Raw genomic sequence first — 25,916 nt, forward strand, 5'->3', positions numbered from 1 at the left:
ATGCTTGCGCATGCATATTTTTGCACGAACAGTTGCCATGAGTATTTCATATCAAGTTTGTGCACAGTGGCAGCCTAACCCTAACCCTAACCCTAACCTTAGCCGTAACCCGAACAACAACCCGTGGTCGCCATGCAGCAGTCTACTTGGAAGCAGCGGGGAACATAGAACCCTTTTTTGAAATAAGGGTTCTAAGATCCCCGGTAGCGGGGAACATAGGACCCGAGGAATGATCCCTGCCAACGGCTACCAGTAAGCTGTTAAAAAGCCTAATCCAATGGGCCCAAAGCCGCCTAACCCTATATCCCTTAGGGTTGCTACTGTAGTGCATTACTGGCTTGGTGCAGTATGATTATGTTTTCTTTACTGCACCGTGATTGTTCCTGGCTAGGTCTAGCCTGAAACGCCCTGGTGGAAGACACATTGATAGTATGCACATGTAATGGAAAAAAGAAGTGTCTCCGTCCTACTGCTGCCCAAACCTCAACCCTAACCCTTAGTAGGGGTACTACAGACCCTTCTGTGTACTGTCGTGCGTTGTAAAGCCTTGGTAGCTCAGCTCAACGGGCTGCTCATATCGACACCACACCGCCACTCAGGGGTGCCGACGGTGGGGGGGGACAAAGGAGACAGTTGTCCCGGGCCCAGGGAGAGAGGGGGCCCAGAATTGGGTCCTTATTACATTGTATGTATTGGGCTGGGGGGGTGGCTTTCAGCCGACTTTGTCCTGGGCTCGGGCAAAGCTGTCAGCGGCCCTGCCTTCGCTGGCCAACATTCCAGCCAGAGAGAGGGAGAGAGAGGGGAGGCAGTGGGTGCGTTCCAATATGCGACCTTGCGTCCTCCACTTGGGCTTGTGGCCTCACGTTTGGTGATGCCCCGCCTCCGTGGAGAAAACAATTAAGTTTCCCTGCTGTCAGCAGTAGCCAAAACATTCTTTTCGGGACTATTCTTCAATCACCATCCAGTTTGTAAATGAGAAAATGACTTTACAATTGAGCTTTTGCGAGATATTGAAATATAATGCTGTTGTCAGTGATGTCATCATCACAACGTATTACTTACTGGTATGAGGCCACAAGTGGAGGACGCAAGGTCGCATATTGGAATGCACCCAGAGAGAGAGGGAAGGCTGAGGGTCCTGTCTCACTCCTGCGCTTCCTCAGGAAGCAACACTCACTTCCTGTCCCATTAGGGAAGGCCGAGGCTGGGCGCCGTGATAACCACCAATGCAGAGGTAGCGGGCCGCCAAACACCGCCCGCCCACCCACCTCACTCACTCACTACATACCCATTTCAATCTCTCTCGCTCTCTCTCTCGCTCTCTCTCTCTCTCTCTCTCTCTCTCTCTCTCTCTCTCTCTCTCGCTCTCAGCCCACCTCTATTGCTTTCGTTGTTTCCTTGACTTGTTGTCCCGCCCAAAAAAAAAGTATGTTTAGATCCTCTTGGTTGGTTTCAGTGTGTCTCGATCTCAGCAGTAGTAGTCACCTCTCCTCTTGGCAGCTCACAGCACTACATACAGCATGTGGGACCGTAAACGACCTTCTCATAGCATGGGCACCTGCCATCATCTCAACTTCCTCCTTCTCTTCACATGTAAGGATGAAACTATTTTTTTCCTCATTGTTTGTGTTACTTTCCTCAAAGGTCTGGGCTGATCTTTGTAAAAAAAATCTTCGTAAGGTTTTTCCTGATACTTCAGAAGCAGAAGTGTTATCTTTCACCTGGCATGTGTCAATGGTATAGCTTCTGTCTTCATCAGAGGGTCACATGGATGTTGACCTTTGTAAATGCTGACTTTGTGGCTGTTTTTATCATCATGTGGGTTTTGTAATGTAGACTATTGTTTGCTCTCATTTTTTCTCGTTTTTTAATTTGATTTTTGTCTTTGCTTTTGCCTTTGCCTTTGACTCGAACATCTGAGCTGATCTTTGTAAATGCAGTTTTTTGTGGCCGTTCATCATTAGTTATATACTAATGGGTTTTTTTTCTCTGTGTTTCTGGTTTTGCCTTTGTGGATCGCCTTTTTCTCAGGCCTGGTCAGAGTGAAAGCGGGTAAGTACACAACAACTCCATTTCACTTCTCATTTCACATTCATGAAATTATTTCAATGATGATGAAAGTGTTCTTCAGTTTCAGTTGTTGGATTATTTTATGGTAGGCTGCATATCGGCTAGACAAGAACCTTTTATGTCAATTCGTCTGTAGTAGTAACAGACCAAAGTCTTTTATCAGTATCCCTGGATGGCCTCTGTTGGAGGAAGACGCCACCTGTCTTGAGTGTTGTTCTGGTGGTAGTTGCTGATAAAGTGGTGGCCAGGCCAACACTGTGGTCATCCAAAAGTGCTAATCTACGTCAGAGTGAAGTGATGGAAAAGCATTGGTACTCACAACAGCGATGGGAACTTTTCTGTCCCTCCCGTCGCACACACGCACACACACGCACGTACGCACACACACACTCCGGCTGGAAAAAGTGGCCATCCGACTTTCGAGTGAGTCAGACCTAAACAATGGAATAACGGTTGTCAACCCAACTGCACTTTGGCGTAACTGTCGAGATTCATTATAATCAGGTCAATGTGCCGTGTCCTGATAAACATTGAACAAAGTTGTTGTTTTTTTTAATCTGCGGCAGCCGTGGCTTAACTACTTTAACCTAATGGTTAGGGGAGTTGCAATGAGAGGGTTGCCGGTTCAAATCCCACCCTAATCAGTAAGTAATGCCTTACGTTGCCTTGAGCAAGGCACTCAACCCCACATTGCCTCACGTGTGGTAACCAAACACCCAGTACCTAAATTATTTAAAGGGACACTGTGTGAGATTTTTAGTTGTTAATTTCCAGAATTCATGCTGCCCATTCACTAATTACCCTTTTCATGAATACTTACCACCAGCATCAAATTCTAAGTATTCATTATGACTGGAAAATTTGCACTTTTCATACATGAAAAGGGGGATCTTCTCCATGGTCCGCCATTTTGAATTTCCAAAAATAGCCATTTTTAGCGGCAAAAATGACTGTACTTGGACCACACTAGAAAATATTTGTTTATTACTCATTAAACTTTCATGTAAAGATCAAATTTGGCAATAGGCAGCCCAATTTCCATGATCAGCATAGTTGCAGTACCCTTTTTGACCATTTCCTGCACAGTGTACCTTTAAGTCACTTTGGATAAAAGTGTCAGCCAAGTGAAATGTAATGTAATGTTTTGACAAATCTGTGAAAAGTCATTGGCCCCCTGTCCAGCTCCACAGTTTCGTCATTTCAAATGTGGCACACTGCACTGTGTAGTGTATTGGTGGTGTCACAGCTTGTCGTGTGGCTGTTTAACATGTGAGGGAGTTGAGAGACGTGTGTCTGTTGTTTAGCTCCGTGGGTTCCATTTCACATGCGGGTGACTGCACTGCACATGTGGTAATGTGGCTGGGTCTCCTCCTTCATATGGCTGGCCATGTGGATGTTGGATGAGGTAGGGATGTAGCAGTAAATTGCAGTGGTGGACAAAGTAAATATAAAAGTACTTTCGTGGTGTAGTTACAACAGTAGCACATGGTATTACATATCTGTTACACCGTTTACTCCATTTTACCTACCTATTGAGATAGACTTTGTTATTACTGAAAAACAATAAAAACCTAACAAGGACCCACCACAAACTCAACCCAACCTGTGCGTAAGACAAGTACATTGGTCTACTTTTTACTCAGATAAGTTACTTGTGGGGGGCGCTGTGGCGCAGCGCGCCAAGCCCCCCACATTTGGGCTTGCATGCCCACGGGGAGCCCGGTTCGAGTCCATCCAGGGTCATTTCCCGATCCCACCTCATCTCTCTATCCCACTCGCTTCCTGTCACCATCTCAGACTGTCCTATCAAATAAAGGCATAAAAGCCCCTAAATATATATATATATATTTTAAAAAGATAAATGTGTTGGAAAGAAACTGTGTTTCTTTTTTTACTTTTACTTTTATTTTGTCCACCACTGGTAAATTGTGGGCCCCATGTGTATAATTAGCTCCAATGGTATCCACCAAGCCATATACGTAGCCTATGTACTTAAATCGAACTGTGTGGGCCCCCTATATACATGGGGGCCCGATGACTCAGTCACAATTTACCCCCCTGTACGACAGCCTATCTTTTAACCTGATAATAACAATAATTCTTTATTAAGGTTTTGTTCTTTTGTACAAACACACAACAAACCCCAATCCAAAATCAAAAACTGAAATCATACAGAAAGTCTGAAAGCATCAGGTCCTTAGAAGTGTCCACCTGATATCAAGATGTTAAGTCTTGTGAAGACAGAGCATCCGCGTTGTGGGCAGGCAGCCTATTTGATTGTGGGAACGAGGACTATTTCCCAGAGTTGCACTGTATGTGTAAGGGGCAAAGGAAGTTTGTGTATGTGAAAGATGAGGTGTTCTCCTTCAGTGGATGTATGGGTGAGGGTGCAACAGGTTGTGTTGTGTGGCAGCTTGTAGCCTATGCGTGAGAACTCAGGGGGAGATAGGTTATCAGGGTGTGTGTGTGTGTGTGTGTGTGTGTGTTTGTGTGTGTGTGTGTGTGTGAGAGAGAGAGAGAGAGAGAGAGAGAGAGAGAGAGAGAGAGAGAGAGAGAGAGAGAGAGAGAGAGAGAGAGAGAGAGAGAGAGAGACTTTAAGGTGTATTCCCCAGTGTGGCTGGCTGCTTCTGTGTGTGAGGGGTGAAGGGGAAAAGGAAGAAAGGAGTCGCACACAAGAGCTGAATGCAAAATCAAAAACTGTATTTAACAAAGCCGAATAAAGTAAATAAAATCGACAAGGGACAAACGTTTCGGGTCTAGCCCATCATCAGTGTTCCCAGTTTTTTTTCAAACTAGGAACACTAATGATGGGCTAGGTCCAAAACGTTTGTCCCTTGTGTGTCGGTTTTATGTACTTTATTATTCGGGGGGGGGGTTATCTGTTGTCTGGTGCCCCATACATAAGAGTGTGGGTGAGGGTGGACACTGGACACACGCACATAGACTGTAAAATAGTGTGATTCTCCTGAGAGTCTCCCGTGTGTGTGTGTGTGTGTGTGTGTGTGTGTGTGTGTGTGTGTGTGTGTGTGTGTGTGTGTGTGTGTGTGTGTGTGTGTGTGTGTGTGTGTGTGTCTGTGCGTGCGTGCGTGCGTGTGTGTGTGTGTTCTCCTGAGGGTCTCCCGTGTTTTGTTTGTTTATAAAAGTGCATTTCCTTCCTCTGGCCATTGGCCTGCTTCTTCTCCTGAGAACGCTACTTGGAGGTAGCGGGTAAGAGGAGTTCAGCGAGACAGGCTGACAGGATCATGATGGCTTAGATGGGATGGGAACCTTTTTCATTCGAGGGGCCGCTTCAAATTCATCCAAGGGCCGTAAAAGTCCTCCGAGGGCTGTACGATGAACACAAACCAGCATTTCCCTCTGCACTTTAGGCCTATATTGAAGGCAGACACCTTTAAAACAGACCCCACCTTCTCTAGGTCCCCTGAATATAACTTACTGTAATTGTATTGCAACTGTATCCTCTAATATTCAGATACAAAATATGTCATATTTCATGTGAAGCTGCATAACATACATCGGGGGCCGAATAAAACGACCTCAAGGGCCACAAACGGCGCTCGAGACACAGGTTCCCCACCCCTGGCTTAGATATAACAGAGCTCAGTGAGTTCTTGTCATACGCTGGTTTACACCTTATTATACGCACCATACCTGTTACAATAATGTCAGCAGGTTCAGTCTACCAAAGTTTGAAATGAATGACACGTGAGCCGCTTAGATCTCGTCACAAGCCGGGCCTTTAACACTGTCCAATTACGGTAGATGGTGTTGAAATAGTATGAACCAGTTTGTAAATGTGTACTTGCACGTTACCTAAGGGTTACGATTAAGTCTATATCGTGTAAGCACATTATGTCATGTAGGTACACTGGAAAAGAAACCTTACAACAAAGTGTTAAGCTTTCAACGGAAGCCATCAACTGAAATTCTTGTGTGCTGTGGAGTGCTGTGTCACAATGACAATGGGAGTTGGAGTTTCCCAATGGGCTTTCACTTTCACTTTCACAAATTCAAAATGTACTTATTTGCTGAGCATATCTATAGAAGTATGTTAAATCGCTGATGGTTATGAACATGCCTATGCCTCAAGGGTGCATTACTCATTCAAAATGCATGAAGTATCGGAAAGAACTAGCTGGGCAGTCGTGGCCTGGTAGTTAAAGAGATGGGCTTCAGATCAGAGGGTTGCAGGTTTGAATCCCACCCTTCCACTCTCTATGTCACTCCATGGCTGAGGTGCCCTTGAGCAGGGCCGGCCCAAGCCTTTATGGGGCCCTAAGCAAAAATTAATCTGGGGCCCCCCATACTCGATATATAGTGGCTCCTGTTTCATTCATCGTTGTAAATGGCACATGAGTAAAAAAATATGGCTAGGGAAACTAGAGGACAATTAATTTCTTCGCTGCTCACAGGGGGCCCTGGTAGCTTAGGGGCCCTAAGCCACCGCATAGTTCGCTTATGCACCGGGCCGGCCCTGCCCTTGAGCAAAGGCAACCAACCCCTACACTGCTCCAGGGACTTTAACCTGTAGTACTGATAGTCGCTTTGGATAAAAAAAAGCCTCAGTTAAATGTAATGTAATGTAATGTAATGTAACGTAACTAGATGAAGGTAGAGATGGCGTCCGCGCCTTTGTCTTTCTTGAGAGTTTCGCTCGGTGCGTAATTCCAAACAAAAATGCAGTGTAAAGATCATTTTGATTTTGGGAACACTGATGATGGGCTAGACCCGAAACGTTTGCATCCCACTTTTTGTTTTGGCTTCTCTTTTTTTTTCAGCTTTTAATACAGTTTCACTGAACAGCATCAAGCTCCTGTGTGCGACTCCTTTTTCTTACAATGTAATGTAACTATACATGACTTGTACACATGTGCTGTATGCCGTGTTTTGTCTTGCTCTTGTCCCTGCAGATGTCAGCGTCGACAACGTCCACGTCTCATTCGAACCCAGTCACAGCGTGGGCAGGGCCACACAAGTCACGGTCATATGCCACGCAGACATCAGCAGAGGTCAATCTTTCCCCGAGGTGGAGTTCAGCATCGTCAAGGACAACCAGGTTGTGATGAACACGACAAATGAGGACTCATGGGAATACCCCATTGCATCAGCCAGAGTGTCAGATATCGGGACCTACAAGTGTCTCTGGTCTACCCTGGGAAAGAAGGGCTCAAGCGATGGGGGGGAACTGAAAGTGACAGGTCAGATTTTCCAAAATGTTTGGTTGTGGCTGCTCATGTTTGTATGTCCTGCAAGATTTGGCCAATATCAGATTGGGTTATTATAGGCAAATGCTATTGCAGTTCAATAGTGTATTTTACACACAGTTTTTATTGCAAAACATCGACTTTTTATCCATATTTGTCCTTCATTACCAAATTCAGAATGAGTAATTCAGTAGGCCTGAGAATGTTGGTGCCGCATCACAAAAAAAAATAAAAATTCAATCATGTACAATTCTTCCTGTTTTTATCCAAGAGTTCATGCTCTTTTTTCAGAAGTATTTCCTTTCCCCCTTTCAAGTATAACCTTAGGCAAGAGAGTGCATACCCCTAATTCTGTTAAATGCTGAACATGCCATGCTAACATATTATCCTTATGTTACTTTAGGAACTTAAGGCTCTTTTCCACTGCCAATTTTCTGGTAGGCCTGCAGCTCGACAGAGCACAACTCGTCCGCCANTTTTTGCTTTTCGAATGGGCACAACATCAATCGCAAAGCAAAAAATGGCGGCCGAGTCGCGCTGTGTGGAGCTGTAAGCCTACCAGAAAACAAGCAGTGGAAGAGCCTTTAGGGGCCAACAATGGCCTCGAAAAAGAAGTTGTTAGCCTGTTAGCAACTTGGGTAGTTGCCAATGCGAAAATGTATTGAAAACAACAAAGTAGCTAATGTAGTAAACTACTTTGGTTTCGAGAAATGCACCCCTGAGTTGTATGTTGCTTAAAAATGACTGAAGGGGAGATTATGCACATTACTTTATTTTTATATTAGGGCTGTCACTTTGATCCCTCTATGTTTCAAAGCATCACCAAAAGTTAATTTGCCTATCAGTATGTCTTAGTAATGGAATGATATGTGTCATGTCCAGTTCAGGTGTGCATTTCTGGAAAGTGTAGGTCGCAATGCAGGTAGTTGGTCGCAATGCAATTTCCCATTGACAACTACCAAAGTTGCTAACTGCTAACAACTACTCTTTCCAGAAATGCACCCCAGGTCAGTTCAACTGCGCTGAAACAGCATCGTGTTATGCCTGTATTATGTTGTGTTCTATTGCTGGGGTCTTGCCCAGGGTTCGAGGAGTTTGAGTAAGTAAACACGATGAGTTGACTTCACATGCCGTGTGTCAGTGTGCTTCATTTGTTACACATTTAAAAACATAGCATTGGCAACGATTAGCATATGACATTAAATGCAATGAATTACATGAATTAATTACAAATTCTGCAATAAACTAGATTCATTTTGTGATCGCGTAACAGCACTTTTTATATATCGTCATTTCCATTTAGGAATGGCGAAGCCTACCCTGCATTTAGATAAGCGGTCCATTCAAGAGGGAGACGAAGTGAAGGCCATGTGCAGTGCCAGAGGAGAGAGCGGGGAGTTCGTATTCTTCTTCTTCCTGGACAACAAACAGGTCCACAAAGACCAAGCAAAGTCGTCCAGTTACGACGCGACGCTTCAGCTCAAAAAGAGTGGCACAAACAAGCTCACCTGCCGGTACAATGTCAGACTGCTGAGCGAAGACGTGAAATCTAACGAGAGTGAAGCCATCATTGTTGTCGTCAGAGGTGAGAAGTTGTTGGAAAAAGTTATTTTCTTACTCCATGCATTTTGACTCCAATGCCTCAGTGCGAAATGTGGATGTGGGTGCTGTATGTACAGTTGAAATGGGGTCCAAAGTAGAACTGCAATCAATTTAAAGCACTATAATTTGCATCAAACAAATGTAGTGTAGCAAGTTTGTCATGCAGGGGTGGAGGCTATAGGAAGGGCGTGCAGGGCATTTGCCCCTGTGTCCAGGGCCCTCCAGTAGTAGTGGTGGAGATCCTATTATGACCTTGGCAGACCACATGGGGTAGCCTGGTTCCTTCCTACGCTCAACACACACGAAGGTTTGGGAGCATGTAGCAGGATTCCATTTCTGGATTCAAAAAATAATGCCGGGCATTTATTGCTTCAAGATCAATGGCAGCTCGCATTGAGGAGTCACAGGACATATTATAGACTATATTGACGCTTTAGAGATCAACAGAAAACATTTTTGAGGGAATTTTTTGATATTGAAGCAATAAATGCTGCGATTATTTTTTTGACTGGAGAAATGGAATCCTGCTACATGCTCTAATACTAAGTTATGGAGCTCATGAATCTGTGCGGAACTACAGGTCGGGCAAGAGCCAGGCAACATATGGGGGGCCCTATCAGTATTTTGCCCTTGGGCCCTGTGTGCCATTGTTCCACCCCTGTTGTGACATATGGTGGTGCTGTGATATGATTTCCAAACGCACCTGTAGCACAAACCCATTCATACTTTGACAGATGCACCATGTAATGATACACTGGCTTGTACTTCTTGACAATTTACTCATATGATATCTGTAAGGGATTGACAGTAAGTCAATTAGGTGTGAATGTAGAATGTACCAAAATGAAACATTTATATGGCAGGTGCATGGCCTTTAGCACAAAGACCCCAACAACACATTTCATTTTTTGTTTCGCAGAGATAAACGTCCAAGTTTCTCTGAACATCACCCCGTCCAAGACCGTCTTCGAGGTGGACGCCTTCAGAGTGTCGTGCGAGGTGTCCCCTCAGATGTTCGACGTCACCTTGATGAAGGGTGGCACCATTCTCAGCAGCAGACCCAACAGGACGGAGCACCGGAGCACGGGAGCCGTGACCGGCGACGCCGGGGAGTACATGTGCAAAGTGGAGGTCAACGGCGTCTCCAAGATCGCCAAGGAAACGCTGACCGTTAAAGGTGTGTGCAGCCAACACTTTAGTGAACACTAGTCTGGTGTGCATTTCTGGAAAGCGTAGTTGCTAACTATGTTAGCTACTTTGTCGGTTGCAATGCAATTTCCCACTGGTAACTACTGAAGTTGCTAACTGCTAACAACTACGCTTTCCAGAAATGCACCCCTGATCTTGGGGGAGGGATGCACAATTTGTCTGAGGAACCATACGGTACATGTAACAGTTCTTTGAAAAACTAACTGCTATATTTCTGGGAAGAACCCCATGGTTCTTTAGAGACATTTTTTGGGGTTCTTCCACAGGGGTAATTTAAGGTTCCTCAAAGAACCTCTGGGTTCCTGGGTTCTCTGAGGAACCTGCAAGAAAACCCTATCATCAAAGTGGAGGTCAACAATATCTAGAGAAGGGGTGTACCTTAGAGTTGCTCTGTAGAGATTCAATCCTGGGCCTTCTGGGGAACCAAACTGGGCGTCTAACCACTACACCAATGAGACAAGCTTGTTGGTTTGACAGAGTACATGTTCAAAGTGGAGGTCAAGGGCATCTTCAAGATAGAAGGTGAGCCATTGCAATGTTATAGTGCACTGTAAATACTCCATTTGAAGGTTCATCAAAGAACACTTAGTTGGATCTTGGGTGAATATAAAGATTGTCTGATGAATGTCTATGCACGTAGAAGTTCTACTGTGATACTCCTGGGAAGAACCCCAGGGGTTCCTCAGATAACCTTTTGGGGTTCTCATAGACAATTGAAAGGTCCTCAAAGAACCTTTGTAGGAACCTTCAAGAAAGCCTCTTGTGCAAAGTGGAGGTCAACAGTGTCTTCCAGGTAGCGAAGGTGATGCTGACTGTTGAAGGAGGGTGTAGTGAAGGGGAGTACTATAAAGTTGACAGCATTTGAACCAGGCCTTCTGGGCTACAAAACTTGAGGTCTGACCACCACACCAAAGAGCTGTGCTCAGTAGTGTGAACAAGCGTACTACCCACCCACAGCCCTAGTGATGGTCACACCATCACAGTGAGCCTGTGCAATATAATACTACAACAACTTAAACTATAAAAAGCCAGATTTAAACAAAACAAAAACTACCAATCTCTGGATTATCTGAAGAAATAATATCCCAGAAGATAAGATCTAAGATAAAAGCCTCACTGGATATGCAACTTCCAGGAAAGATCTTCAGAAACTGTAAACCTTGAGTTCTCCTTTTGAGTTTTTTTTGTAGCGTTCTCCGGTTCTTTACTCACTGTTGTTCTCACACAACTACTGACAACATTGAGATACTTCAGATAGCAGTTAAATGATTTAAACACTGTTCAATCTACCTTTTTATTTTGCGTGTGGATGTGAAAAAGATTGTCACATACAGAACCAAAGGTAGTAACTTCTTTTGTCTGTGCTTAAAGAATTCATATCCATCAATTAGCCACTGTGTAATGTATCCTCCCACAGAACTCTTCTCTGCACCCACGCTGACCAGCGAGCCCAAAGAACCATTTCAGGGAGATTGGGTCCAACTGATCTGCCTAAGTACAAATATATCGGTCGAGAGAACAAGGGAGGTGAGGTACTCCATATTTAGGAATGGCAACCCACTACCAATGGGCAACCAGCCTGACCGCTTGGGTGTGCGAGCGGGCCCTGACACGGATGGCAACTACACCTGTTCAGCAGAGGCCAAGTCCCTCTCCAAGAAAAGCCCAGTGATCGTCTTCAAATCTAAAGGTGACGTGTGCCCACCTGTCATCAAATCATATGCTTTGCATTTTGCTTGCATGGTCTTGTCTTGTCTTGCCTTGTCTTACCCCGTCTTATCTTGTCTTGTCTTGTCTTGTCTTGTCTTGTCTTGCCTTTTCTTGTCTTGTCTTGTCTTGTCTTGTCTTGTCTTGCCTTGTCTTGCCTTGTCTTGCCTTTTCTTGTCTTGTCTTGTCTTGTCTTGTCTTGTCTTGTCTTCTCTTGTCTTCTCTTGTCTTGCCTTGTCTTGTCCTCTCTTGTCTTGTGCTGTGCTGAGTTTCGTTGTGTTGAATTGCATTGCTTGACCTACAGTACATACGTATATAATGAAAGCATTTTGTAATATAGGACAAAACTGAGGGAGTATGAAACGATTTGTTTTGCAGTAATTGACGGACACACACATGAGCACATATTTATAACCTCATTACATTATATTCAATTTGATATTATTACTTCTGGATATACTGAGCAAATGTCTCTGAAGGAGTAGAAAGTATATGAAAGGATGTTGGCTTTTTCCTGAAAGTTATTCTAATATTGTAATCTACTGTACATAGAAATTACAAAATGTTTTTGTGTGCAGTATTTGTTAATACACAATTTCATATTTACTTATATAGATTTAACATTTATGAGAACAATAAATTGTGCAACCTAGACTAATGCTTGAGCTGCCCTAGCCCCAGGCCAGACTCTTGGCATGATGAAAAAAAAACCTAATACCTACCAAAACCTGCCAAATGTAATGTAATGTCATGTCATGTAATGTAATGCAATGCAACTTGTTTTTTTTTTTTTGCACAGTGCTTGCCTCCAAGCCTCAGATCAGCGTGAAGGGCACGGTCATCCTGGGACACAACTTCCAGATCAAGTGCAACTCCAGCGGCACGCTGCCCATCAACTACACGCTGTACCGGGCCAACGCGTCGCTGGGCACCCAGAGCGTGGCACGGGCGGGGCAGGAGGCCCTCTTCACCACCGCCATCAGTAGCAGGGAGCACATCGGCAGCTTCTGGTGCCGCGCGCAGAACAGCGGAGCCAGGAAACACATCGACGGCAGCCGACTCAACGCTTTTGTTGTAGGTAAGTTCAAGGGTGGTGTCGTACATGGGGGTTAAGTTAAGTGTGACTGAGTTACCAGGGCCCCATGTACTGTATATAAGGGGGGCCACAAAGTGCCGGATTTACAGTTAGGGCCAGAAATATTTGGACAGCAACACAATTATCATCCTTTTCCACTCTATACCCCACCACAATGGATTTGAAATAAAACAAACAAGCTGTGCATTAACTGTAGACTCTTAGCGTTAATGTGAAGGTGTTAATATCCATATCGCATTAACAGGAATGAAATAGCAACGTTTTTTGTCTGTGTTGCCCACTTTTCAAGGGATCAAAAGTAATTGGACAGTAGGCTTCTCAGCTATTTTCCAGTCAGATGTGTGTTATTCCCTTACTACACCATCACCAAGATGTCAATACAAAGTCTTAGAGTTCATTTGAAGTGTTCCATTTGCATTTCCAATTTTTTTTTAACGGAATGTCCATGAGATCCAAAGTCCACCTGTCACCATCAGTGATGCAAGCCATCATAAGGTTGAAAAAAATCAAAACAAACCCATTTTAGAGATGGGGAAACATTGAATATGATTAATTCAAGAGTTCAGAATGTTGGAAAAAAGAAATACCAGAGCAACACCAAATTACCTGGCAGACATGGAAGACAAATGTTGTGGATGACAGACAATATTCTGTATCTGGTGAACAAAAACCCATCTCCCAACAGTTTGCCAGATGTAGAACAGTGTCCAGGTGAACGGTGGATACATGTCCAAGGCAACAATCAAGAAAAAGATCAAGAACATTCAGGAACACTTCACCATAGGAAATACAGAGGGTTCACTAAAAGATGTAAATTATTGATTGCATCAGAAATAGCAATACCAGATTTGGCTTTGCCAAACAACGTCTTAAAAAGACTGTATAGGTCTTCAGCTACATCCTATGGACAGAGGAGACAAAAATCATCTTGTACAAGGGTAATGGGAAGAAAGGAGTATAGAGAAGGGAAGGAACTGCTCATGATTCAAAGCATACCACCCAATCAGTGAATCATGGTGGTGGTAGTGTCATGGTGTGGGCATGCATTTCTGTCAATACTATTTTCCCCTTGTATTTATTGATGATGAGGACTACTGACAAAAGCCACAGGATGAATTCTGAAGATTTTCAGGCTATATTATCATGTCATATTAAACCTAATGGTTCTGAACTCATTGGACAATGCTTCACAGTGCAGATGGACAATGACCCAAAGCTTCATCTGAAAGCCACTAAGCCATTTCTACCCCAAAAAAGTGGAATATTATTCAATGGCCCAGTCAATCACCTCACCTGAGTACGGTTGAGCAAGCATTTCACTTGCTGCTGGCAAAACTGAAGGGAAAATACCCTAAGAATAAGCAGGAACTGAAGACTGTTGCAATAGAGCTCACTATAGCATCACCAGGGATAAAACCCAGTGTCTATTGATGTCTATGGATTGCAGATTACAGGCTGTAACTGACTGTAAAGCATTTGCAACCAAATAATTAAAAATGGAAAGTTTGATGTATAAATACTAGACTGTCCAATTACTTTTGGTCCCTTAAAAAAGGGGTGGCACTAATAGAAAATGTCATAATTCCTTCACAGTTCACTCGATTTGGACGCAAACACTCCCATATTAAAGCTAAAAGTCTGCTGTTAATGTACATCTCGTTTGTTTCATTTCAAATCTATTGGGATGGTGTACAGCACCAAAAAGGTGAAAATTGTGCAGATGTCCAAATATTTATGGCCCTAACTGTATGTACCATAGATATATTGCAGGGGGGTCCATTGGAGGTGATTGAACATAGGGCCCACCATTTGCGGCTACTCCCCTGGGTAAGTTACCTGAGGGCATTCCCTGTAAAGGGGCTCACATAGTCGACTCGAGCAATGTGAGCTAACGCACGATAAAATTCCAGAAGGATTAGGAGAAAAATATCTGTACTGCTCCAATGGCGAATTCTAAGACAGAGAACCGTGCCGCTGCCCGTTCCTGTACCTAATCCTGAGCTGATTCTGAACTGACAAAACTTACATTATTGCTCCTCTCTGTTTGTTCCTAGAGCCATTTAACTCTTTAGCGCAGAGCCTATGTAATTACCTTACTGTAATGGCTATGTCTTAATCTGTTACTTAAGGCTCTTGGTAATGTCATAGCAATGTTGTTATGATGTAGTTGAGTATTTTCAGCAACTAGTGAAAGGCCCGCCGGCGACCACATCTAAGAGGCTACTAATGTAATGGCTGATGGGTAACAGCTGTTTTTCAGTCTGTTGCCGTTTCTCAAAGTCAAGGATCCTGGCCTTGCTAGGACATGAAAACGGCCAGTGATTGGACATTCTTTGGTGAACTCTGCGGAGTATCCAATCACTGGGCATTTCACGTCCTAGCAAGGTCAGGATCCTTGACTTTGAGATACAGCCTGTTTGTCCTGGTTTTCATCATGGCATTGCTACGGTGTGTTTGCTCCTCCTCCTACTAGAGCCGCTGAGCAAGCCCCTGCTGACCACGTTACCCGTGCCAGAGGACGTGGAGGAGGGCAAGGAGCTGATCTTGATCTGCAACGTGCAAAGCGGCTCGCCGCCCATCACCTTCAAGTGGTTCTTCGCCGGCGGCGCCTCCTCCGGTGGCGGTGGCAGGCCGCACCTCCACACCGGCACGGTGGACACCAACTTCAGCAACCACACCATCCAGTGGCTGGAGATGAAGGACAGCGGGGAATACTATTGCGAGGCCTCCAACCCCGCCAACAAGGCCACCAGCGAGCGCATCGCCATCAGAGGTGATGTGCTATCACACTGCCTAAGGACCCATTCATACCCCTGGGGTGCATTTCTTGAAAGCGTAGTTGTTAGCTGTTTACAACTTGGGTAGTTGCCAATGGGAAATTGCATTGCAACAACTACGCTTTCGAGAAATGCACCCCAGGGGTGCATTTCTGGAAAGTGTAGTCATAAGCAGTTAGCAAGTTCGGTAGTTGCCAATGGGAAATTGCATTGCAACCAATAAAGTAGCTAACATAGTTAGCAACTACGCTTTCCAGACATGCACCCCTGAGTTGAATACAACTAGTGTTGTAATTACACCAAGAGCACTTCAATGTCTACTTTATACATCTATCACCCTATGTCTTAAGGCAGTGTTTCTCAAAGTGGGGCGTAAGCCCCCCTGGGGTGGCGCGGAGGTATCTCAGGGGGGGCGTGTGACATCTGATTTTGGATTTTTTTCTCCCAAGGAAATGTTTTCCTGTCTCGCCAATAAGTTTAAAGTCCTCACCTACATTATATTATTAATGAATTTGAATAGCATAGGAAATAAACACACATCTGCATTCGACTGCAGTCCCTCTTTGTTTAATATCACCAGTCACCTTTCCTTTGGTTCTGCGCAGCGATTGCCAAATCAGTCTGCTGACTGCTGTTGCTTAGGGGGTGCTCAGAAGCATTCAGACCCACTGAAGGGGGGAATGATGGAAAAAGTTTGAGAACTACTGTATTACACTATGAATGATATTCTTGGGCTTTGACCCAAAGAGTTTAGCTGTAAGCAACTTAAGGTCTTCTTTTGAGCTTGACAATGTTTTGCTCCTCATTCCAGACCTTTCATTCATAGCCGTGGGAACTAGGGGTGCAGGGGGTGCGGCTGCACCCCCTCCTGTGAGCTGAAACGGAACACAGGACGCTAAAAATGCGTTAAAATGCAAGAAATTGCAAGGACCCCCAGACCCCCCCGTCTTTCCCTACTGGGCGCCGAAACCGTGGGTGCTTCAGGGCCCGGGCACCCACGGGAATCGGTGGGCACCCACGGTGAATCTGTGGCACCCATCGAGCACCCACGGACAAACCCGAGCACTAAAGCAGTATTCGCGAGAGAACTTTAAAGATGAAATGGCGTTTGCATTAGGCCTATAACTGTCATTTTGTAACGTAAGGTATTATAATTTGTCATCTTGTAACAATACTTCACGCGCCGATCCTTTTTCCCCCTGTGGCGCGTTGCTCTTCTACACAATCAGACAGTAACCATAGAAACGGTGTTGGATTGACCATATGGCATACAGGGCTTTTGCCCAATGGCCTTGATGACTCCCCTCAATGGTATCAGTCCTTATGATGATAGCAGACCTCTTCGAGATAGCAGACATTGATAAAACATGATGTTAGATACAGAAAAGTATTACATTAGTAAAATCCAGTTGAAAGCCTTGGGGACTAATCTAGACTGAAAATGCCCGACATGAATTTTCAGAACAGTTCAGCGTCTATGCAAACGGTTCAGAAGAAGAGTTCTAACTGATCACAGGCTGTGTTGGGCTGTGTGAAGCTGTTTGGTTATATTGCGTTATTTCACAAGTTATGGAAGTTATGGAAAGATCTAAACCTGCTTTTCAGTAGGCCTACAAGCTAGGACTTCTTACAGACAATTGGTTTGCAGTCGGAAAGTTTAGTCTTCAAAATGGTAAGTCGCTGTCATATCATCCTGCGATATCCCATGTAGGCCTATAGCACCGCCGTGTGCCGTTTTATCTGTCATTTTTATCTGCTCTGGGTCTAAGTGCTGGGATGATCAAGTCGAGTCTACTCTCGACATATCCATACTTTTGTTGTGCGCTGTTGGATGATTTTGCCATTTTATTTAGCTTTTCTGGCTTCTAGCACTGTTGGCTTTAGTCATGATGACTGAGTAGCCTAGTTTTGAACATAGCTAACATGAAGTGCATGGCCACATGTCATGCTGCATTGTTGGACTCCAACCTAACAACAACATCTTTCTTTGACACGTAATACCTAGGCTAAGTTATTTGTGTGTAATATAAACGCTGAATCTAAAGTGAGTGGCTGAACGCCAGTCTGAATTCCATGTGGACGCCTTGCTGTTGTTGTTCCTTATGATTATTTGATATCCTGTTTGGACGCAGTCTGGCTACTGTACAATACTGCTATGTTTGGCAAAAATGTACTTAATACAACACTTACATCATGGTTTCATTTTATTGAGGAAAAGGATGATTGTGTGATCTTAGGGTCCGTGTAGGCAGCTGGCACCTTTCATAATGCCGACTAGTATAGAAAGAGTCACCAGCAAACGTGGCCTGGGCTTGGCGTTCAATAGACCTACATGATTTTAATGTTCAATTTTCAATTCAAATATCAGGCCCTAGGCGATTTTATTTTAAACATATTGATTTGACACCCACAAGGAAAATAAATAGGATAGGCCTTTTGTTATTATTTTGCCTACCCATACAAATAAAGTAACATGAAATGGTTATGTTATTGGGAAAAAGCAAGGCATGGCAAACAAACGGGACATTCTGTGGGTCGCGACCCCTGGTTGGGAACCGCGAGCACCCCACGGGCAAAAACAAAAGTCGGCGCCTATGTACTGCACCCCCTGATAAAAACTACTTCCCACGGCGCTGCTTTCATTTTGAGTTCTTTCTTGGCCATTCATGTGGTAATGTCTCTCCCTTCTTCTGCAGAGAGCTTGGCCATCTCAAAGTTTTAGATCATTTGGTGGTGTGTTTGACCTGTGTATCATACCTGTGAGGTTACGGGTTAGAAGGCTACAGCTGAGTGGGGGAGGGGGAGCTTGTTCAAAAAAGGTTGAGAACCACTGTCCTAATGTCTCTCTTCCCTCTCCCCTGCAGTGAGACTGGCCACTTGGAAGACATAACTTATCATCATTGTCTTATTGTTATAGGTCTACTTCTTCCTTGTCCTAATGTCTCCCTCCCCTGTCCCCTGTAGTGAGGCTGGCCACACGGAAGAAAGGTCTGATCGTTATTGTCATATTGTCTTAGGTCTAATTTTTCCTTGTCCTAATGTCTCTCTTCTCCCTTCCCTCTCCCTGCAGTGAGACTGGCCCCTTGGAAGAAAGGACTTATCATTGTCATATTGTCATAGGTCTACTTCTTCCTTGTCCTAATGTCTCCCTTCCCTCTCCCCTGCAGTGAGGCTGGCCACGTGGAAGAAAGGCCTGATCGTCATCGTCTGCCTTCTGGTGGTGGCAGCTCTGGTCGTCGCCGTCATCGTCCGCTACAAGGCCAAGAGAGGTAGAACGACCTACAGTCCACCAGCTTCACAACAAGTCTCCTCACGACTCAGCCTGTGAAAACAAACAAACAAACAAACAAACAAACTAAACGTAACAAACCAAAACATCAACAACAACAGCAACAACAACCCCTCCTCTCATCTTTTCTTTTTTGCTGCAGGTAAAAGAGAGGAGACAACTGAATTGTCAGTGTGAGTTGGCATGCATGCTTGCTTTTCTCTCAACAGTTTTGAAAGCAGTAAGACCTAGGGTGTCAGTTGAGACAACGTGCAGACAGTTAAGCGTTCAGTAACAGCCATAGCAATAACAACAAAGTTTGTAGACGCTAAATTGTAATTTGGGATTTCAATGCTCCCGTAGCCTACAGTACCAACGATGAATTGTTGCAGGTTCTGTTTCATTGTATATCCTCAATGTATAGTCTCAGTATGATCTTTATTTGGCCAAGTACCGTACTTGTACATGTAAATGGACCACAGCAGATGTAATTCTGTATATGGATAGGATAGCCTGTTACGAAGTTAGCCCCAAACATGTACATAGGTCTTCCCCATGTCTCTGAATGGACCCCAGGAAGAGTAACTGATGCTTGCTTGCTAGCATCAGATAATGGGTATCCGAATTCAATTGTAATCCTAATCTGCCATATCAACCATCGTCACCATCTCCACCATTTCCCAGAAAGCCTGCGAGCCCTAAATCAGATGACTCAATCGCAGTGAATATGGTGGCGCACGAGACTGCGTTTTTAAACAAAGGTTAGACCCTCACCCGCCGTATAGTCTTCTCTCCTCCTGTGTGTTGATCTGGTCATCCTCGCCGCCAACGGAAATTAACCAACCAACACTAACCCGCCTAACCCATTAATTTATTGTTTCTTCATTCACCTGATGGTCAATGTTATATCATATTTTGAGGTCTTGACATATCCTGACCCAGTGAAGTAGTATGAACAGGAAGTGGTCTACCCCTAATAGTCACACACTAGTGATGATTTGAGCGTCTTGAAAGACCTTCTGCCAATTCTGGGTCGGTCATCATATTCAATCACTCAATCGCCCAAACACACTTAAAGCGGCACTGTACCATTTCTGGAAATAAGCTCCTTTTACACATGTACTTCAGTTAAATTATTGAGTTTTACCTTTTCTTCTATTCTTTCAGCCATTCCCTCAGTCTGGTGATGCTACTTCTAGTTACAAGCTAGCAATGAATAGCATTGAATCTTATGGGTACGGTTAGCAGCTAACTGGACACATAAGATTCAATGACAATTGCTAGCTCTGAGGTAAAATTGAGTCAGACTCAGAGAATGGCGGAAGGTACTGGAGGTACGGTGAAAACGTAAAGCTCAATCATTTAACTGAAGGAGAGGTGTAAAATGAGCTTATTATCAGAAATGGTACCGTATTGCTTTAAATTGACCCTTTGTTTGCCATTGCTCTCTAATTTAACCACTGCATTGCCCTGTCTTTGTTTACTGGCCCAGACGAACACCACCACCATAGTGCCTCAGTTTTAAAGCACGACTTTCCTGTTGTGTATGAGCAAACAGGAACGCTGGCCTGCCGTGGATGTGTGCATGTTGTAGTATTTTCTCATAGTTTTGTTTACATTCTATTTGTTTTTTCACCATGTTATGTCTATGTTTCTCCATCGGTTTCTCCTGTTTGTGTATATGTATGCAATGCATGCCTCCGTATAGGCCTCAGCACAGTTTCCTAGCATTGTTCATTCACTCTGAAATTGCAGATGTGGAATTGAACAAGAGAGAGCCAAAGCCCTCACCAAAGGGCCTCATGTATGTTTTATGCTGCTGCTATATTCCTATATTCCCCTGTTTGGGGATGTGTTGAGTTGCACAACCTGTGCTTAGTAATAATGGCAGGTTTGGAGCTTTTTCTCAGAAGTAGTGCCATTGCTTTGACATAAGCAGAGATATCATTGGACCCTTCCCTCCCTTCAACCATCTTTATTTCTAGACGGAGTATCACTCTCAACCCCGATGGAGAGGACCGCATCCAGTTGGACATAAAATAACGTGGCTCCACCACCATCTGACTCATGGTTATCACAGGAGAAACTGCAGGCTCTCCATGAGTAGTGCACTGTAGTGTAGAGCCCCATGCCTTGATACTCTGACTCTATAGAGAGACACTTTGAGGAGAACCCAATGGCTTGACTTGAGGAGAAGCCAGTAGTCCCCCAATGCACAAACAAGAATTTTCCAAGCCAAGGAAGGATGGTCTATGATCACAGGAGCATAGATGTTAATACATTTAATAGATTTCCTCACTTATCACAGTTTGATTTTTTTTTTAACCCCCCAGTCACCCTTGAAGTGTATTTATATTGTCTCACGCAGAAAAACTGCAAGTTATTTATTTTTCCGCCCTAAAACAGATTGAAGTTGTTGATCATATAGTCCTCTTAAATCTCTAGTCTGAAAGGTTGGATGGTATTAGAGAAGTGCCAGTGCTCTTCTCGTTTTTTCCTGAACGCCCTGTTTTCATGTCTTTCTTTACTCACAAAAGCCTAAATGTTATTTATTAATGTGTTCATCAGTAGATGCATTGTGGAAGTTCCCTCCTTTTGTTTGTGGCCTCATGATGCGAGGCAAGACGATATTGATGATCGTTTTATTCAATATCTTGTAAAATCGCAATTTAAAGGTCACTTTTTTATTGGGGAAAAGTCCCCCAAACGCTGTTGTGACAGCGGGGGAAACTGTCCACTATCTATGGAGGGAGTGCATCAGCGAGGTCACAAGCAAAAGGACGGGAGGTCATATAATGAGTTGGACCCGTGGTGTCGGATAGCCATCCCATCCTTTCCATTTGTCTGTCTTTTATGTCCTGTGTCAAATGTCATGTCATGTCATGTTCCATGTGTTAATAGGCTCATTCATGTCTCCTTTAGTAGCAGACGACAACCACAGCTGATGCCCACAAATTAATTAATAATTGTTCATTTATGTACAAGCAATGCATTATGCTTCTTAGATACGTAAGAATACTTAGAAACATAACAAAAATTACTGAATCCATACAATAGTGGCATTAGCTTTAGGCATTATGTCGCATCACTCTTACATCTGCTACTAAAAAAAATGTTAATGACCCAATAAGTGTGTGCCTGCTTTCATTGCATGTGTTTTTTTGCTCCAAACTACTTGATGGCTTTACCATTTATTTTATGTGATTGCTGTGTATTTAAAGTCAAATGTTTTTGCACTGATCACTGTAGATACAATTACAAGAAGGGGTATATAATTTTGCATTTTTATAAGTTTGGATTTTTCTGAAGCACTTATAGCATTAAATGGTTGATGTTTATTTTGGAAATGTGTCTGTCTGCTTAATTCTTTTACGTTACAAATGAGCAAAAAGAGGAGAAATCCATGTTCCTAGCCTCTGAAAAAAGAACATTACCATGCACTTTGCCCATATTGAAATGAAGCCAAGTCCTACTTGTTGTACTGAAACAATTCTTTCTATGAAGGATTTCCTATTTGGTCTGTTTTAGTCTAGAGCTTTAGCCTATTGAATCCATGGGAGACTCTGAGTGTGTGTGTGTGCGTGTGCGTGTGCGTGTGTGTGTGTGTGAAAAAAGATTGAGCGTGTGTTCACATTTGTGGACAAAGGCATGTGTTTCCAGCCAAATGCATGCAGCAGGCTGAGGAAATCAACTGATTACAATGACCAGGCAACAATACAGCATTTGAAAAAAACAGGCACTTCCTGTTTAGTGATACAATTCTGTCCGTCTAAACCAAGGCAAGGTTGGCAGCAGAGTCAGCACTCTTCTTCATTTTTTTCTTTCCTTTTCTTTCTCTTCCTCAACCCTCCATTCTGTCTCCCCAACTTGAGCGTGGTCATCCCCTCTTATTTTTTGTCCCTCTCTTTTTGTCTTCCAGCGAGTGTGAACGTCGGAACAAGTGTCTGGACTACCGACAGACCATCAAGCTCAGGTAACACTGTTACCATAGCAACTGTGAGTGTAGAGATAGTGACCTATATGCTTTACTTATTGTAAGCAAATAAGTACATCTACTTGTCAACTTCATGTTAGGCCAGAAGTGGCATAACATTTTGGAGAGTTGGTCTTGAAATTAGAAGGTTGGCAGTTTGAATCTCATCTACAGCTCATGAGCCCTCGGGCAGGATAATACTTTACCACATTGTTCCAGAAACTGTAACCAATACCCTGTACCTAAACTAACTAAGCAGCTTTGTGTTAAACATGTCTGCTAAATTTGGAGGCTAAACAAGCTTAAAACCTTTTTGCAATTCCCTTACTCAATCAGAGCTGATGAAGATCATTGGAAAGAGGAGTGAAACATCTTCAGCCTCAAAATGAGAATGAGAATCTTCACAGCCTAAGTAAAACGTAATACTAATCTGATGTTGTTCATGTATATCTCCAGACAGCAGTGATCGGAGCAGCGTACACTCCCAACACGGGCCAGAGGTGGAGTACACAGAGGTGGTTCATCCGCAGCCTGTAGACCCAGCCAGAGGTGAGGACTCGCACCTTCTCTGCAGGTACATCAGCTGGGCCTAGCCGGTTCCATTTCACTTCGTGGAACCTGCCTGACGTCGCGGCATTAAGATTCGTTTCCTCCATGTTAGCCTTGTACTTAAAAAAAAAAGATTTCATCAGTCGCAGCTATTTGGTTGTGACATACCACCGGTTTCCATAGAAAACAGCGGGGCGTAAGTTTATGTCTGTGCCGTCGAATGCTACTTGTCGTGGTTAAAATGCATTGAATCTAAAGGTCTTTGATGTCACGTGGAAAAGTTCCATTGCTGAGCCACAAACAAACCTGGATAGATGACGTTATAGCTCCACTGCTGTTCATTCGCAAATTGGCTGAATGACTGAATCGCCAAATCAAACTTCTTTGTTTACTGTTGGATCTGCTTTAGGTCTGATACCTCAGTGGCTGGAGTGAAACAAAATTGATCAGGTTGCAACAACCTGGCTACGCTAGGCCCGACAGCAAAGGAGAAAATGCCTCTAGCACTTCCACAGACAGGCTTCCACCACACCAGTACATCAAACACATTATATACTCTCTTTTTTCCCCGCCACCCTTTTATCGTCATGTCATGTCTTCATCATCATAGCTACTCCAGCATGAGCACTGTGAGCAAGAACGAACATGGTTTCTTGTTTCCTGACATTCTTCAGCTCCCGATAAGAGAATGGGCCTTTCCTGGGTGTGGCATAATTACTTCTAATTGAGACAGAACCATGGCTAAGAGCTAAGACAAGCTGACGGGCATACGTTTTTTTTTCTAGAAGGATCTCCTAGTAGTGCGATTTGTAAACAGGAAAGGGTGGAGCTAATTGCTTTGATGGTCCCTATGCCACTCACAGCTCTGTTACAGCAGCTGCAACGCTCATGTTGGACCATGACTGGTCATGTTTGCCTTCTAGTGAATCATGGCAAAGGATTGGAATATAAAAGAAGTAAAATATCAGCACCCAGTGTGCGGTGCTTGCCTGGTTATTGCAACTGTGACTAAGAATCAGCACACTTGAATACTTTGTGCAAAAAGGAATCTTTGATATTTCCAGCTGAGGGTTGTTGTATAAAATATCCATCTTGATTTGATCAAATATATGATCAAAATGTTTGAGTAGATGGTGCTTTAACACAGTACCTTACATAATCAATTTGTGATATTGTGCTTTCTGATTCCTAGGAATAGGTCTATGTTTTGGTTTTCATGTGGGCTGTTTGTTTTGTGTGTTCGTGTCTGTCTGTTTGTTTGTCTGTTTGTGCCTCCACCCTGCAGTTCCTTTAAAGAAGGGCACAGATACAGTGTACAGTGAGCTCCAAACAGGACCTCAAGGTAAACACACACACACACACACACACACACACACACACACACACACACACACACACACACACACACACACACACACACACACACACACACACACACACAGGCAGAAACAACCAGATAGAGAGAGAGAGAGAGAGAGAGAGAGAGAGAGAGAGAGAGAGAGAGAGAGAGAGAGAGAGAGAGAGAGAGAGTGAGAGTGAGAGTGAGAGAGAGAGAGAGAGAGAGAGAGGATTGAACATGAAAGTCTGCAGTTGATTCGGTTCTGTACATTTTGACTGAGGATTATTTTCCCTTCAATTGTTTACATGCTATTTCACCCTTATGTATATCTCTACCCTGTAACCAATATAAGGATTGTTGTGCTTTGATTTATAGGCTTATAGGCTGAACCACAAAATGAATGTCCTTGTGCGCTTCACTTTATGAGTAGCCTCCTTATCTCCTTATCTTGGAAGTTTAACATGAATGGTAACGGCTCTTATCTCTGACTCAATTCCGCTGTTAGTCATTAAGCAGCCAGTTCAGCACCAGAAAGGGCGTATGTATATACGATATAGTTATCAGCTTGTGTTGTGACACACATCAATATTCTTTTTTATCATTCTGCACAAGAAAGGGTGTATAATCATCTGTGTTGTGGGACTCGGAGATGCGTCAGTAGTCTTTTTAAAAATAGATTACCTGTGGTTGCTGTCCACAGTCTGAGGCACTGAGTGAGATCACCGTTTAACCCATTGACGCCTAAGGCACCTGCAAAAAAGGGTGCTGAATGCCTGAGCCCTTTTTAAGAAAAGTTGCCCTCAGCCTATAAAAACCTAAATATCTCAGCTTCTGAAGCACATAAAAATATGCACTAAGTTGCATTTAAACGCTAAGACCCTCATCTTTCATTAGAATGTGTTCATTCATCTCAAACAAACAGAGATTTTTAATGAAGTTGTCTCAAATCTTATGAGCCTGAATGTTGCGTAATGCAGCTCCAGGCGCCAGGGCCAATGTTGCGCAACGCAACATCAGGCATCAATGGGTTAAGTTCAGGGCGGAGGCTCGTGCTAGCTCTAATTCTGGCCACAAATATGAACACACCCAAAGCGCATACACACTTTGGTCTAAAACCACACA

At 43.8% G+C, this 25,916-nt stretch overlaps 1 protein-coding gene across 8 annotated transcripts in view; it reads left to right on the plus strand.

Annotated features, from left to right (window-relative positions):
• The first annotated feature begins 1,470 nt into the window (after window positions 1–1,470).
• Window positions 1,471–25,916, plus strand: part of pecam1b (platelet and endothelial cell adhesion molecule 1b) — a 29,625-nt gene continuing 5,179 nt past the window's right edge. Inside the window, exons 1-14 of one of the 8 annotated variants that reach the window (XM_063201363.1) lie at window positions 1,471–1,593; window positions 2,032–2,052; window positions 6,981–7,268; window positions 8,578–8,859; window positions 9,796–10,053; window positions 11,503–11,775; window positions 12,592–12,870; window positions 15,362–15,661; window positions 18,833–18,934; window positions 19,097–19,127; window positions 19,618–19,694; window positions 22,853–22,906; window positions 23,363–23,455; window positions 24,741–24,797. In XM_063201363.1, the coding sequence (XP_063057433.1) occupies window positions 1,521–1,593; window positions 2,032–2,052; window positions 6,981–7,268; window positions 8,578–8,859; window positions 9,796–10,053; window positions 11,503–11,775; window positions 12,592–12,870; window positions 15,362–15,661; window positions 18,833–18,934; window positions 19,097–19,127; window positions 19,618–19,694; window positions 22,853–22,906; window positions 23,363–23,455; window positions 24,741–24,797 (2,188 nt within the window). In that variant the 5' untranslated portion in view covers window positions 1,471–1,520. Of the gene's footprint in view, window positions 1,594–2,031; window positions 2,053–6,980; window positions 7,269–8,577; window positions 8,860–9,795; window positions 10,054–11,502; window positions 11,776–12,591; window positions 12,871–15,361; window positions 15,662–18,832; window positions 19,128–19,617; window positions 19,695–20,918; window positions 22,390–22,852; window positions 22,907–23,362; window positions 23,481–24,740; window positions 24,798–25,916 lie in introns of those variants that run through there. The other 7 variants (XM_063201372.1, XM_063201382.1, XM_063201399.1 and 4 more) reach the window with 7 other exon arrangements.

The sequence above is a fragment of the Engraulis encrasicolus genome, chromosome 1 (genome assembly GCF_034702125.1).
Source record: "Engraulis encrasicolus isolate BLACKSEA-1 chromosome 1, IST_EnEncr_1.0, whole genome shotgun sequence".
Lineage (NCBI taxonomy): Eukaryota > Metazoa > Chordata > Actinopteri > Clupeiformes > Engraulidae > Engraulis > Engraulis encrasicolus.